General features: G+C 46.9%; 2 protein-coding genes and 1 long non-coding RNA gene across 3 annotated transcripts; 1 reads left to right on the forward strand and 2 right to left on the reverse strand.

The window, feature by feature from the left end:
* Positions 1 to 215: 215 nt before the first annotated feature.
* Positions 216 to 710, reverse strand: LOC132529985 (rho GTPase-activating protein 15-like). The gene has a single exon (XM_060167062.1). The coding sequence runs from the start codon at positions 708 to 710 to the stop codon at positions 216 to 218; it is 495 nt and encodes a 164-aa protein (XP_060023045.1).
* A 5,308-nt stretch (positions 711 to 6,018) lies between these two features.
* On the forward strand, positions 6,019 to 10,396 carry LOC132529695 (uncharacterized). Its single transcript, XR_009543542.1, has 3 exons — positions 6,019 to 6,502; positions 9,245 to 9,335; positions 10,309 to 10,396. It is a non-coding gene; the product is annotated as an uncharacterized LOC132529695 (long non-coding RNA).
* Positions 10,397 to 11,505: 1,109 nt separating this feature from the next.
* On the reverse strand, positions 11,506 to 15,865 carry LOC132529986 (thimet oligopeptidase-like). The gene is given in 11 exon segments (XM_060167063.1): positions 11,506 to 11,559; positions 12,638 to 12,765; positions 13,402 to 13,535; positions 13,641 to 13,711; positions 14,198 to 14,222; positions 14,450 to 14,469; positions 14,621 to 14,864; positions 14,944 to 15,268; positions 15,271 to 15,312; positions 15,514 to 15,649; positions 15,839 to 15,865. Coding segments are annotated over 11 exon segments (1,206 nt in total).
* Between the last annotated feature and the right edge of the window lie 236 nt (positions 15,866 to 16,101).

The raw sequence follows: 16,101 nt of genomic DNA on the forward strand, positions 1-16,101 counted from the left end.
TAAACATCATAGTCAGGAAGCAATTTGTATGGAACAGTATATCCTCTGATTTGATTTACTTTTTCCCATTGCCTTATTTGGAAGATGTTAGTAAATCTCCATATCAAAAAAATCTGGAGTTTCTTGCATTTCCCAGAAGATCAGAATTGAAATGACAGGTAGTAGAAGCATAGAAAAAAATGCCATCCTTGAGATTCCATTATGATTACTTAAAATCACAGATAATTCAGATTATCCTGAAAGACATTCTTTCTGCTTGATTTTTCTTTGGCCCATTCAATATATGCCCCACACAAATCCACACTTTCTGGTTTGTGCCCAGTTTTCATATTAGACAGAGCCTGCTGCTTGGATTCTTTGTAAAATTCAATTTTTCGACTAGAAAGAACAATCCAGGAAGTAGACCAGTTTTTCCTTAGTTTCTTTCCTCCATCTGCAATTTTAGCTTTTTGAAGATAACCTTCTTTTTCAACCATCAGTTGTTCCAGTGGAGGAATGACATCTTTCAAGACATGCTGTGAATGATTCCTTCTGTGCCGGGATACAGGTTCAGTGACCTTCCCAACATCGGTGAGGATCATGGATTTACTTTGGCTCAGCCTGCTGTGATGGCTGTTGGCATTTTTGATTCTCATTTGCACAGCTCCAGTGCCTTGGTGGGTGGGATTCAGTGTTTCCACAGAGGTATCAGAATTTGTAGACTTCTGCATATTACAATGTTATCCACACACTACAGCCATAACTTTTGCAGTTCGAGGTGCCACAACAAAACGGACAGAGATTTATTTTTCCTTCTTCACAATCTCACGGATAGAAAATTCAGGTTCGTCCGTACGGTACATCTGGGCAACCTCGGACTACGAATTTTTTTTCTGGCACCCTATCGCTTAGAGGAAGCACTGCAAGGTTATGCCTTAGCATGTCCGATTGGCCGGAAGCACTACTCCGAGAGAATTTTCATTATCTTGTGCTCTGTAAACTTGGATTGTCATTGGTTTGAATGGGCCTGAAAATGCATTTTTATTACTAGGGGCATAGAAGCCTCTAGCGGTATTCTTAATAAAGCAAGGTGAGTTATAAGAAATCTGAGTTATAAGCAATCATCTGATGGAGGGTCAATGTACCACACTCCATTTGAAGCAAAATACAATGTAAAAGTCTTACCATGGAAGAATATCTTTATATGATCTTTAAAAAATATATACTTCAAGAAAAATAAAGACATGACACCATATTCAGTTTAAAGTCAGTGACTTATAAGCAAAACAAAGCAAAGCAAAGACAGTCTGATTAAGGCCGTTGCATTGTTCTGGCATTTTTTAGGTCTCACCCATTTGTGTGGCCTTTTTAGAACCTAAAATTCTAGGGCACAGAGAACTTCATCTTGACATAGGACTGAGCAAATGCACGGAGCGTTTCTCAATAAATAGGCATTAAATTCTAAGTCCAGAAGGAGCCTTGAGATGCCCTCTCTTTACTCCTTGGTAGAACTGTTTTAACCAGCCCCCCAAAAACAGATTTTTTTCTTTAAACCTCAAAATTCACAGATTCCACAATCAGAACTTACTTCTCATATTGCCTTGTGGTCTGCTCTGGGCATCTGTCGAATGGTGTAAACTCTGCGTGGGAACCCTGGCCTACCCTCCAGGCCCACCGTTTGGGCTGCTGTGGTGCCATGCTGTGCTCAGGGGCCTTCTTCTTTGGAGGTCTGGGCTCCAGTGAGCCTTGTTCATGTTCTTTTATGGAACCTTGGGTGCTTGACCACTCTGACCCTCAGTCTCATTTGCAGGCTCTCGGGAGGATTAAAAGACCTCATGTGATACCCAAGTGACTGAGGCAGAGTAGGCTCGGGATGAATCTTTGCCTCGTTTTCATTAGCTGCGGAGAAGAGGATGACCCTAGGGATGAGCTACGTGGACTCCAGCTTGGTGCCTCTCCAACTTTAATATGGGTATGCCTCTCTTGTGGATCTTTTTAAATGCAGGCTGTAATTCAGTAGTTCTGGGTGGGGCCTGGATTCTGTGCTTCTAACGAGCTCCTAGGTGACGGTGACCCTGAGAGCAAGGGTCCAGCTCCTGCCTTTCTCCCTTCTTTCTGGAAGAGCAGGACGCCTGCCCCCCCAGGAGGAGAAAACATCCGCAACGTGACTACTAGTAACCAGCTTCCCTCACAGGCAAGGGACCTTTACCACTGCTCCCTACCATTTTGTCTGAGGCGCAGCAAGCCAAAACACTGACATGCTGAGGTTTGCAGCAAAGAGGAGGTTTATTCACAAGGCAGCCAAGCGAGGAAGTGACGTGACAATAGGTCTCAAATCCGCCTCCCCAAAGGCAAGGGGCTTGGGGTATCTATGGGATAAAGAATAAAGAAGCAGGGCAGTATGAGGCATGGGGAGCATGAGGAAAGGTGATTGGAAAAAGGTGTGCTCATCATTGTTCTGAGCTGGCTTAACTAGGCTATGGGGTTTAGCACATTCTCAGGCTGTAGTTTTCGGCCCTCTGATGGCAGGAGGTCAAAAGGCACTGGCCCAGGTGGAAGATCGGTGGTCCTCTCCAGTGTTAACCAGCTCAGCCTAACTAGACACAGCTGATTCCAAGTTCCTGTACAATACCCGGGGCAAACATCTTATTGCTTATGCTACATGCTATTTGGAGGATGTGCAAGTGTTCAAGCTACCTTGAGGAGTGAAGACAGGATTTGACTAATCCTTACACATGGTTTCATCTCCAGATGAGCAGAAGAGGCCTGTAGGCTGAATCTGGCTCCTGGCACCTGGAATTGGAGGCAGATGGTTTAAAAACAGGCTCTCCCACCCTCTGTGTGATCTTAGGTAGATAGACTATTGAACCTTCCTGTGCCTGTTTCTCCACCAGCAGCATGGGGACACTCAGAGTCCCTCTCTTGGGGGCTGTTATGAGGGTTCAGTGAGATACAGATGCATGCACAGGCACACGGGAGACACCCAGTGTGTGTTAGCTTCGTGCTTACTTTTATTAGGAGACCAGTATTGTTAGAAGATTTCTGGTTTGGACCACAAATTAGATAGGTGGTCACTACTATAGTTTATGCAACAGCAATTCACATTACCATTTGCAAAAAAGCAGTTGGTTGTCCAGTGGAGATTATAAACATCCATTTACCATGAGCTACTGAACAGATACTTTACACAGTAACTACTTCAAGTACTATTTAAGATCAATTCTCTATGTTGTCTTAAGCAGTTGTTAACCTCCAATTTCGTGAATAGTACCAAGTAAGTCACTTGAACATCAGCTAGAGCAATCTGTTTCACTTAGCAAGCCTAAAGCTATAGTTCAACAATTTTATTTACTGTTCTATGACAAAAATTACTCTCAACAGCTATGCCCTGGATAAGTAATCAGCTAAAGCTAGTTTGACTGACCAAATCTGATTTACTGAGTTAATAAGCCAGTTGATTTAGAAAGGTCTAATGTATATTTCTCATCCATTCAGCATTAAACTGTTTCCCATGCCTAAAATGTCTTTTTTCCCATTCGTACATATCCAAATTCCTACTTCTGTGCCATAGGGCTTGGCTGAACTACACCTGCCTTTAGTGAAACTTTTCTCACCTGCACAATTGGAGATAATTTTAGTCTCCTCAAGACTCCCACGGGGTTACCTCTGTTGTGACACTTGACGATTTGGTGGCATATTTTATTTTATTTTAAATAGCCTCCAGTTACTCTGTGCACATCAAACAGTAAATGCTTTCTCCTAGTAAAGGTGCATAACAATTTTCTGAACTCTTCTGCTCTGGGCAAGATTCATAAATACACCAGGCAAACATAGTGAAAGAGGAGACAGTACTTGTGTTATATTCAGTTGGGTCTTGATACCTAAGTGTGACTCTTAACCAAGGATTATGCAGTAATTAAGGACACAGGTTAAAGTTGTTTAGAGTGTGTCCTAAAGTCTCACTGGCAGAATTTAAATCTCTACTCTGGAAATTGTAGACCTGAGACAAATTACTTCCCTAAACTTCATTTCCTACATCTGAGAAAGATAATAGTATCTACCTTGTAGTAGACTGAATAGTACCATTGCCCCCAAATGTCCACCTTCTAATCCCCAGAACCTGTGAATGTCACCTTAAATGGCAGAAGGGACTTTGCCAATGGGATGAAAGTAAGGGTTTTGAGATGGGGAGATTCCTCTGGACTACCTGGATGGACCCAGATGTAACCACTGGTGTTCTCGTAAGAGAGAGGCAGAGGGAGTTTTTACTCCAAAGAGAATGTGATGATGAAGTTGGGGTTGGATTGATGTGGCCAGAAGTCAAGGAATGCTGTCAAGGAAACAGATTCTCCCTTAGAGCCTCTAGAAGGTGGATGGACGGCCTTGTCAACTCCTGGTTCCAGCCCAGGGAAACTGGTTTTGGACCTCTGTCTTCCAGAACCATAAGAGAATGAGTGTGTTTTGTTTTACGCAAGCTCATTGGTAGTAATTTGTTACAGCAGCCATAGGGAACTAATGCGTACCTCATAGGAACTATTTCTCCAATTAAAATGTGTGACTGGAAACACACTTGGTGGCATGTCTGACACATGGTAGGTATGCTACCATGGGTAGTTCTTGGAAACTAAAGCCTTGGTTTTTGAGGAATCATCAAAACCAGTACAATGGTTGCCATGTTCCTCCTTGTTCATCCTGGTGACAAACCTGTAGAGAGAGCTCCATCCTTTCCCACAGGACGCCCACCCCTAGTACTTACAGGGAAGAGGTTATGTCTCACTTCAGGCACCTTCCTCTTTTCCTTTATACTTTTTTTTCATTAATCTTCATCCAACTGGCCTTTCTAAGTTAAAAAACAAACAAACAAAACAAAACCATTTCTCAATGGATTCAGATACTACCCAAGTGAGTATTCCAACCATGTTCTTGTTCTTCCGGGTCTCATCACCAGAAATTTCTGAGATGAAATCCTCTCTAGTTTCTAGGATAAGTCATTTTCTAATTTCTCCCTTCTCTAGTTCACAGTCTTGTCAGTTTAGTCCCTTCCCTAACCACAACATCTATTAAGGTGACACAGCAAAGTGATGAAAGTCTCGACGGTCTGGTTTTCATCCTGGGTTTCTGCCCCCTACTTACTGTGTGGCATTAGACAAGCTATTCAACCCCTCTGGGCCTCAGTTTCCCCCAAAAAAGGTGAATATTATGAACATTACCTACCTATAGGGTTGCCATTATGAGGATTAAGTGAGTTAATATTTGCTAAGCACTTAGAATATTACTTGTTACAGTCTAAGCACTACAGTTGTGCTTGTTAATAATAATAAATGCAATTCCAAGCGTATAACTTACTCAACTTTCTGTCATAACTTTGAAGTGTTGGTCTATCTGTTGGCCAGCATTGCAGGTAAATGAGTCGAGGCATGGGCTGAGGCATTGCTACCAGTGAGTGTTGTGTTCCCAGAACTAGGAAGAGCCGTGTGAAATAGGTAGTGGTTCTACTTGGAGACGGGGCAGACTGGAAAATGACAGCCCTGGGAAGCAGGTGTGGTGTCCATAGGTTTGGTGTCAGAGCTGCTGCCTGCTGAAGCACCGATGCCGGCCTAAGCCATAAATGAGGGGGGCTGGGACAAACAGGAGCAGAATGGAAAGGGAAAACAGGGGAAGAACGGAAAAAGATAGCCTAGGGAGGAGGTGTGGTGTCCATAGCTTCGGGGTCAGAGGTGCTGCCTGCTGCAGCACCGATGACACCCGAAGCCGTAAATGGGGTGCTGGGGAAAAGAGGGGCAGAATGGAAAGGGAAAACAGGGGCAGAACGGAAAACGGTAGCCTGGGAAGGAGGTGTGGTGTCCATAGCTTTGGGGTGAGATGGGCTGCCTGCCTGATCTGAGAAAAGCGAGTGACAGTGGGAGAGCTTCTCCCTAGCTGCTAACTCTTCTCAAGGTCTAGCAGGCACTGAACACTAGCCGGCTCAGCCTGGGTGTTGACATTGCATTGTACATGTCACAGAGCAAGGGCGGGCGGGTCAGGGGGTGGGCTGGGGGCCCCACGCAAGCCCAGCCCCTGGAGAAACCCGGCCCGAGGGCAAAGAGCCCGACCCCTTCTGGACTTTCTAGCAGCTGGGACTTGTCGCTGTGGGTGGCAGGTGTTTGGCACCGGATGGGCCACCATGCAGAGACTGTTGGGGACTGTGGAAGCCTTCTCCTCCAGAGCTCACCCTGCCTGGGCACCAGCTCTGCAGGCCCCTCAGCCCTGGGTATGTATCGGCCAGCCCTTCCCCGCGACGGGGCCCAGAGGCCAGAGCCTGCCCAGAGCTGAGTGCAGGAGGCACCCAGAACGTGCCAGGCTGTGGCCCGCCTCCTCCGTGGACCTCCCCAGCTTGTCCGTGAGCCCTGGAGACAGGAGCACCTTCTCCAGGGCTGCTGAGCTGCCAGCATCACCATGAGCCAGGCGGTGAAGGTTTCTGAGCAGGGGATGCAGAGCCCTGACCCGACTGGATGCTGCACCCCACGATGTCCCTTCCTGGCAGGTAGGTTCTTTTTCTTCACTTGTTTTTCGAAATTTGGTAAAAGAACATTTAAACCTTCGACTGTTCTTCAGGGTATACAGATGGTAGTGGCTTAGCCGGGATTCGAAGCAAGCCTGTGTGATTCCAGAGCTCGTGCTCTGGACTCTGGTGCCTCCTTATCATATATGCTTCATGTGTTACTTTTTCTTTTTTTTCTTGAAGTCCTTATGATACTTAGCCCTAAGTGCCATACCTGTAATGAACACATACACTGCCCTGTAGGAGGTGTTCTTTTGTTCAATGCGTGAATTGGTCATCCACCACACTGGGTTCTAATCTCAGAAGATAGGTCAGGGACCACCAGTTGTCAGCATAGCACCATCCCACATTTCTAATTGAGGCTTGCAGCCTAGATTTTTCCCTTTGGTCTAGTTTGAAGGATCCAAGTATGTAAAGCTTATATTCTAGATAAATCAGGGGCTATCCTGAAAGGAATTCATCAATGAATTATTCTGTATGGATTAGAAGCCAGTTTCTCTGGCCTTCCTGGAGTATATCCAGTAAGGCATCTCATTCATGTCTAGAAAGCAAATATATCATTTATTGCAACTTCAGCATGGAGTGATGTATTGGTTTAAAATAAAGTAACGATCAACACAATTTGGTCATTGTGAGTATGCTGGCTGGGTCCACTCTTTACTACACATATGTAACTCTAGAGCTTCTTACGCCCCATAGAGGAGACATACTCTTGTGTGTCTAGGACAAGGGAAACATGTGTTGTTATTCAGGAGCTGGAAGCTACAGCATGACAGGAAAGAATTGAAAAATCCTGGTCTTGGTCTACACATCACTTTACCTTGTTCAAATCTTGTTTCTTTGGCTTGCTTCATTGGAGTGTTTTCTCTCTTCTGGGACTGACATTGTGTGTTATATATCAGGCATGTAACATGTAGAAGTTTCAGAACCCAGAATCATATAGATCAGTAAAAATTGATATATTTTTGTTTATTTAAAATCACACTGGGCATAATTCATGTATCCCAAAAGTAGTTTGACCCTCTGCTCATGAGATTCTTTTTATGGTATGTCAAAGCAAATTTGGACTTCCATCCCCAATAAACTTTGAGGTTGGAGGACACAAAAGCTTTTGCTCAGACCTAAATTCTGTCTGAAAAAAAAGGGTAACTATTATAAGCCCTTTCTAACCTCTCCAGGAGCAGAAATGATTTACAACTATGGCATTGAACCCTAATTTCTTGATCTCATTTGAGAAGAGTTCAGTAAGAAACAGTGTCTTGATTTTTGTTTGTTGGTTCCCTTTTTTCTTGTCTTGCTTACCAACAATCCACTGTAATACATGAGTGAGTATGGCAGCAGGCTGAGTGTTCCCTGGAGCTCATTAAGTGAACGTTTTTTCCTAAAATGACTTTTGTCTCCTTGTTTTCAGCCCCTCTTCTTTCCTCTGTCCTTTACTATAACCAGGGCTCAGCAAAAGCTGACTGGCTTTGTGCAGACCCTACTTAGGGTAGTCTTTTCTTCATTATTTTATTCATGGCCCCTCCATTTCATTGTTTGCCTTCTCGAAATGTGTTGAAATCTTTCTGTGGTTGATGACTTCCACAATGTCTTGGCTTTTATTGGTTGATTAATTTTGGTATTTCTACAGTTTTATTTAAACATGGTTTCAGGAGGACCAGAAAGTAAATATATTTCCTAGTCTGCCATCTTGAGCTGAAAATCCCTGTGGATTTTAGCATCCAATGTTCCCATGGGTAAAAAACCCAACCTTGGCATTAATAACCCTTGGCATTAATAGATGTACACTCAAGATTTCAGCTTTTCTTGAGCAATCACTAAGGATTTAATAGGCGGTCACTTCTAATGGGAAAATAATAACTATCTCATGGCGTTGATTTGAGGATTAACTTAGATAATGGACAAGAAAATGCTTTGTAAGGTTTTAAAATCTATAAAAAATGTTTTTTGTTATTATTTGATTTGTTGCTATCTCAACTTTAGCTGACAGTTGTTTGTGACCTTGCTTATGTGAGAAAATGCCTTCTGGTTTATTGTTTTGAAAGCCAGATTATATTTTTCAATAGCTCAATGGAAATGGCATCATTTGTGAAGTTGAAGGGTGAAGGCATAAATGTTTCTTGACATTTGAATCAACTATTGGTCTTCTGGGGCTTGTCCTTATTCTCCTGCAGTCTCTGATCAACATGGCATCCAGAGAGATCCTGTTAAAACATAAGTCAGATCATGTCACTCAAGTCTCTTCAATGGCTTCTTCACAGGAAAAGCAAAGTCCTCAAAGTGCCTCCACAGCCCTAGAAATGTGGGCCTCTGTTTCCTCTCTGACTGTTTTCTTCTCCTCTCCACTTTGCTCCCTCTGTTTTCCACACACTGACATCCTTTCTGCTCCTTGGATACTCCAAGCCCACTCTTGCCTCATCGCCTTTCCATCTGACTGTTCCCTCTGCTTGTACTATTCACTTCCCAGATATGCACCTTGCTCCCTCTCACAACCTTAGGTTCCCTCATAAATTTTATCTTCCCCAGAAAGCCCTCAGTGATCACTTAGTTTCAGATCGCAGCCTCCTCCTACCAGCTAACAATCTCCATCTCCCTTCCCTGCTTGCTGTTTTTCTCCAGCACTTACCTGATATACTAGTTATTCTACCCATTTATTCAATTTTTATTTACGTATTTACACTTATGATTTTATATTTGCTTCTTTACTTTTGTCTCTCCCCTCAGCTCGAGAGAGGCTATATTCATCTGTGTTAATCACTGCTGTGTTTCCTGAACATGCCTAGAAAACATACTGAAGAAGGGTGCCTGAAATTTGGTAAGGGATCCATCAATTTTCTTGGCTGAATGAAGAAATATGTTTATAAATTAATGGACAAATCTCTGGGGTTTCTGAATTAAGGACTAATGGGAAGAGGAAGGCAAATGGTTGGGACAGGGTACTGCAAGAAGTAGTATTTGGAGTACTCTGATAGCTATCCTAATAGATAACATTTTGTTCATTTAAATAGTTTGAACGAGAGAGCTGGGAACTAGGGACACACAGCATCGAGGTTTTATAATGCATTCTGTAGAGTTCTTTTCAAGTGTGTTCAAATATCATTGAAAATATATGCATGCATATAAACCTCTGTTACTTTATTTAGTGCTTTACAAGAGCCCCTCAAGGAAGGGGTAGTAGCAACTATCAGTATCCTTCCTTTATGATGAGCTTAATTTATTCAAAATTACATCATAATTTATTTGTAACTGTGAAACTAGACTTAGTTATTTAGTAGACCCCCCTAGAAACCTATGACATTAATAAAAGCAACAAAAATGTGTTCAGTTTCCAGTGATACACACACTACAGACTCAATTATGTGTCATCCATTTTAATGAAGGGAAGAAGTGACTTAACAAACACAGAGCAAACAGAATATGAAGTTGTGTCCTCCATTAATAATAGTAATGGATAAAGTGGGCTCCAACGCCTTCAAGGTAGCTTGAGACCCATCATCTCTGTCATGGACAGGGGGATGCTCGGCCAGGATGTCTTTCTCTGTCACTGAGAAAAATTTCCATAATATATAATGATACTTACTGAAACAGATATGGGGCATTTGGGTAATTAGGAATCCGTTAGCATATTTTTCCGGAAGCCTTGACTACAAAACGAAGATAGTAGATTTGGACACTTTCGGCTATGCAGAAGTTGTTTGGGTATTCATCTTTTTGCCGAATGAAGTAAGCTTATTTCATCTCTGCAGCTTCCCATATACCATTTTCCCACATGTTTTGTGTTTGGAAAGACTTTTAGAAATTAAAACTCAAGTTAAAAAGTGAGTGACGGGCTTCCCTGGTGGCTCAGTGGTTGAGAGTCCGCCTGCCGATGCAGGGGACACAGGTTTGTGCCCTGGTCCGGGAAGATGCCACATGCCGCGGAGCGGCTAGGCCCGTGAACCATGGCCGCTGAGCCTGCGCGTCCGGAGCCTGTGCTCCACAACGGGAGAGGCCACAGCAGTGAGTGGCCCGTGTACCGCAAAAAAAGGAAAAGAAAGTGAGTGACAACTTAAATGATATATGGACTATTTTGCTGACTTACAAGAGCATGCAGAATTAAATATGACCCAGTTGAAATGTTAATTTTATTTTAATGTGTATATTGGGGTGGAGTCTTAAAGGTGCCAGAAAACAAGCATTCACCCATCCTGTTTGGAACTGCAGCACACAGGCACCTTCAGTTACCAGTTCTGTTCATTCCACAGAATCATCTTGGGAAAACATAACTGTTTTTTATGTACCTGGTATATATCTTAATTAGTTTGAAGAATTTCCCAAATACCTGTTAATATGTAGTTCTCCAGTTCCAATCTTGCCACGTCCTGTACCAGTGACACAGCACATAGGAGTTTTATTTCTCTTTCTTTCTCTGGGTTGTTGAGAACCCAACGAAAGAACAATGGAATGGCATCAAAGAGATCAGGGTTCTTGACTCAGATTTGCCATCAAATAATAGTGTCCTCTTGGGAAAATTATAGTTATTCTAGGCCCCTTTCCTTTTCTTGACTTTGACAGAGCTGCACTAGATGACCCCAAGTAACACTGCACTCTTTGCAGTAGTAGCTTAGACGTTATTGGTTTTCTGAAACAAATGAAGACAGTGACACAGGAAGCTGTGCAACATCTCTGTAACTATGTTTTCTTAGAGTTGCCTCCATTTTACAGATGATAAGATGGCTGAGCACAGAAGTAGGTGTTTTGACCAGAGGTTCCAGAGTAGATGGAACTGAACCACAAGTTTCCTTCATTCCTGAAGCTCACTTAGCCAAAACATAGGCTTCTGAATATTAAGCTGTAAAGCATATTATCAGTATGCTTTAAAAGAAGCGGTTCTTCTAGGATTTCTAATTAATAGCAGGCGGTTTTGAAATTCTTAGAAGATCATCTAATTTTGTGAGATTTACACTCTATTTTCCTGTCAAGCAAGTTGTATTAGTGCCAGACAATCACCTGAGCTTCTGGATGCTGCTCTGAACCTCTTGAATTTTTCTTCTTGCTATCTGAAATTCATGCCAGATAAGCCTTTTTGTAGAGAGCATGTACAGACTTGTCTATTTTCATATAAGAAAGCGATGCAGTGAGCCAGGTCGGGGGTTAAGCCCTCATTCTCAGAGTGGTGTTGAGCTCCTGGTGAAATATTATCATCATTTCCTCAGAATAGAAAAGCAGTTATCTCAAGTTTTTAATGCCATTAACTATTTATACATTTATGTATAATACATATATTTATTGTACCTACGAGGTGTGCTCTCTTTGGGAAGTACAAAGCTATTTGAGACGTAAGTTGTTCGTTTTTTTGTTTTCCCACAAATACTGTGACCCTTTGAGCAGGAAGGTCTATGTTTTACTAACATCTAGAACAAGCAGCTAACACGGTGTCTAAGATGTAGTCAATAAATATGAAATAGGTAAATGAACACATTTTTAAGGAAGGGCCAGGACATGAACAAATAGAAAATTTTCATTTTCAGTCACAAAGCCACAACAGACATAAAAATGATACAGACAACAAGTGCTACGGTCATTCAAAGAAGGCATAGAATTGATACAACAAGGATCTCCTCTATGGCACAGGGAACTGTACTCAATATTTTGTAATAACTTATAAGGGAAAAGAATCTGAAAACGGAATCACTGTGCTGTACACCTGAAACGGACACGACATTGTAAATCAACTATATTTCAATTAAAAACCAAACAAACAGACAACAGCAACAACAAAAAACCAGAGAGGTCATAGAAGTTCTTATGAGATTCCAGAAGAGAAGAGAAGCCAAATGAGGACGGGAGAGGAGGCTTTTGAATCAGTTCAGAGGAGAAGTCACAGAGGAACTAGTCTTTGATCTGAACTTGAGATTAAGATTAAGATGAATTAATCTGAATTAATTAAGATTGCAACACAGGGATATTACAGATGAAGGTAATCACATAAACTTACTATACTGAAACTTGCAGAGGTTATGAGTATTGTTCAAGATCCCAAAGCAAGTGCATTGTGGAATCAGAATTTTAAGTGAGGCCTAATGAACTAAAAACAAAGAAACACAGAAACAAGCCCTTCCTGTGACACCACGTTGCCTTTGAAGTCGTTTTTTTTTGGCGGGTTGGCAGAAACTGGTTCCAGTGTTTCTTGCAGGATGACTGGCCATAGGACTGGGCGTTGTAGCTTCCTGCCAGGCGGCCGAAGGTCGCAGGCAGGTGGGTCACTGGGACACACGCGGAGGGGCTCCTGCCCGGCTCCCTGGCCGCTCAGTGCCCCTGCCCCAGAGCGGGGGTGGGGGCCCCAAAGCAGCCTTGTCTGAGTCCCCTCCCACTAGAGAGAGTATTGGCCCAACACTTGTAGAAAACGGGGACCTCGCTGGCAGTTCAGTGGAGGGACACAAATAAATCTTTGCCGACTTTCTGCTGAAGCTCACGAGGGTTCACTCCTAAGCCTCTTACAAGGTCAGCTAGCTGCCGAGGCTGCGAGAGATGAGTCAGGGCTCGCCCTCCACACGGGGAGATCGCTGGTTAAAGCGCTCACGAGGGAGTGAACCGCGTGTCCGCACCGACACGCATGGGCAGACCTCGTCGATGCCTTCTGTTCGGGGTATGAAGCCCTCTCCTGCCTCTTCCAGGCTCTCTAGAAAGCATGTGCAGAGCCTCCCACCCCACCCTCGGACTCCGCGGGCCACAGCTGGAGGGACCAGCCAAGGAACCGTGGCAGGAAGAGGCCAGAGGTCAGCGGGCCTCGGCCGGAGCCCGTCAGTCGGTCCCCATTCACACACCGCCAGACGATCCTCTTGATCTGGGCAGTAGCTGCCAACCGACCGCTGAGGTGAGCCCGGTGCGCGCTTGGCTACCTGGCATGGCTGGGAACCCCAGGATCTCCTGGCAGAGGTGGGCATTCTCCTGGGCCGGGTCCGCGGGCATCTGCGTGTGCAGGGCCTGAACCACCTTGGCCAGGACGATCTGGCACAGGTTGAAGAGGCCTGGGGGGCGGGAGGAACGAGACGGGGGGCTGGCACCGTGTCCAGGCCGCGCTTTCCAGCCGGGCAGACCGGAAGCCCCGTTCCCTTCCCTCGGTCCGGCCGCATCTGGGTTGGCCTCCCGGGACTTGATAAGCTTGTCCAGCAGCTCCTGAGGGACGGTGCTGCCCGTGCCCCACCAAGACTGGCAGCAGCGCCAGGGCCTCACAGGGCACGGCGCCCCCGGCCCCAGAGCCTTCCCTCTGGTTCTCATCACCGACTGTCACCAGACTTGCATGCAACGTTCTTTTCTTTTCTCTTGTCTTCTTTACGTCCCTCAGCCACGCAATGCGGTGAAGCCCTGACGCTCGCTGCCGCGTCGATACACCCTGAGAACACGATGCTCAGCGAGAGAAGTCATACACAGAAGGACACACAGGGCGTGACCCCACTGAGGAGAAACGTCCAGAGCAGGTAGATCCACAGAGTCAGCGAGTGGGTTCCTGGTTGCCAGGGGCTGGCGAGGGGACGGAGTGATAGCTAAGGGCATAAGGGACATTTTCAGGGTGACGGAAATGGTCCAAAGCAGTAGTGACGTCTGTACAGCTCAGTAAACTGTCCCCACACGCCCCGGTGCAGCCTGTGAGAGCATCGCTCTCAGGCTGAAGGGCTGACCACAGGAAGACTGAACGAGCAGTGGGTTCTGGGCCCAGACGCTCAGCTGGCGCCCCCCACGTGTGGAAGTCACTGGGACTTGCTGAGCCTCCACGGAGACTGGCAGCAGCCCCCGAGCTCACAGGGCACTGCGCCCCCGGCCCCAGAGCCTTCCCTCTGGTTCTCATCACCGGCTGTCAGCAGACTTGCAGGCAACGTTCCTTTCTTTTCTTTTGTCTTTTTTCAAGGCAACTCTTGAGTACATGTATTTAACATGCAGGGAACCAGCCCTGACTCCTTCATCTGGGTCTTCCAGCCTCTAGAGCCTCGAGGATATCCATTTCCGTTTTACGCGCCCAGTGCCTGGGGTTTGATGATGGAAGCTGACACCAAGGGCGTCACCACGTGCGGGGTGATGTCAGTGAAAGAATCCCATGGCGAGGGCCTGCCTGAGGACCACGCATGCCCAGGCCCTCCCCGCCTCCTGCCTGCAGCCCTGCGCCTGGGAGCGGAGCTGGTGCATCGCGTGCCCGACGTCGTGGAAGTTGGTCTCCCGCTCATCATGCTGCAGCAGGGAGGGCAGGTTGGGCGTAGGCTTGGTGAAGTTGGCCACCATGGCCACGATGGCGATCTGGCAGCTCCCATCGTGCTGTAGGCAGCCCGGCTGCAGGCCGAAGCAGGCCGCGTGCCCGGACTTCCCCACCCTGCGGAGGGACGTGGATGGGGCCCCGCTTCCACAGAGGAGCCCCGGCCCACGGCCGACAGGTTCCCCCACGCACGCACCGAGGATAGAGGTCAGGTAGAACTTGCCGATGGATGACCTTGCCCGAGGCCGCGTCCCAGACCGTTTAGAGCCTCACGTCTTCGTGACACATGCTGGTGCCCTCCTCCAGGTCGAAGGTCAGCCCCAGCAGCTCCTGGGAGATGCCCAGCAGCCCGCGTGTGAGCGCCTGCATGGGGAAAGACTCATTGAGCAGGTACTGGTTCACGTGGTAGCGCGTCTCCTCCCCCTGGTTCATGTAGTAGCGCAGGTCCCAGGCGTTGATGGTGCCGTCAAAGTGCAGGCCCCGCCTCTGGCACTCGGCCTCCTTTAGCTCCAGGATCACGGCCGCTCCTGCTCCCCGAGGGGCTTCAGCTTCTGGGCCAGCTCACCTGCGGGCGGAGGGGAGAGGCTCGGCTACGTCCCTGGGGCGGCCCCCCAGCCACCCCCGACCCTGCGCCCCTCGAGGCAGAATGAAGGGTCTGGGAAGGTGACCCCCAAGGGCTGACACAGTAGGGTCTCAGGCAGCACCACATCCGGTCAAGGTCCGCCTGACCCCGTCCCCACTGGGACTCAGGGGGAGGCGGTGTTACCTAGGACAGTGGCCACCACCTGGCTGGTCTTGTCCATGTTCATCTCCAGCACGGAGTCGGCATGCGTGCGGAACCCCAGCAGGCGGGACTTCAGGGCCTGCAGCCTCACCAGCTCCCTGAGGATCACGCAGTTCTCCTGGAACCCAGAGACGGAAGGCGCTGGGGACTGAGGGCCATGCCCTCCCCGCGGGCCCCGGGCCAGGTCTCTGCAGGCGGGCAGGGCTCCCAGGCCACTGGTGGGCACAGCCAATCCCCTTCCCTCCTCCTCCTGGCCCGGATTTCTAGACACTTTGGTGCTGTCCTAACACGTGGTCTTTATTAACACAGGTCCTTTTGGAGCCGGAAACGGCATGAACGTGATGGGCTCTAAGGCCAAGGGCAGGAAGAAATGCGGCCAGTCTTTCCAGGAGCCACCAAGGGGCCTCCCCGGGCTCAACAAGACAAACACGGCTGCCGTGCAGACAGTAGCTCAACCCCACGGCACCCGAACACCCAGCCCCTGGACGGTGAGACACCTGTTGCTGCAGGTGGCCCGTGGCTCACTGATGAGGCCCGGCCCCAGGCGTACGCCACCTTCTCTGGGGCCAC

Source organism: Lagenorhynchus albirostris, chromosome 11 (genome assembly GCF_949774975.1).
Source record: "Lagenorhynchus albirostris chromosome 11, mLagAlb1.1, whole genome shotgun sequence".
Classification (NCBI taxonomy): Eukaryota; Metazoa; Chordata; class Mammalia; order Artiodactyla; family Delphinidae; genus Lagenorhynchus; species Lagenorhynchus albirostris.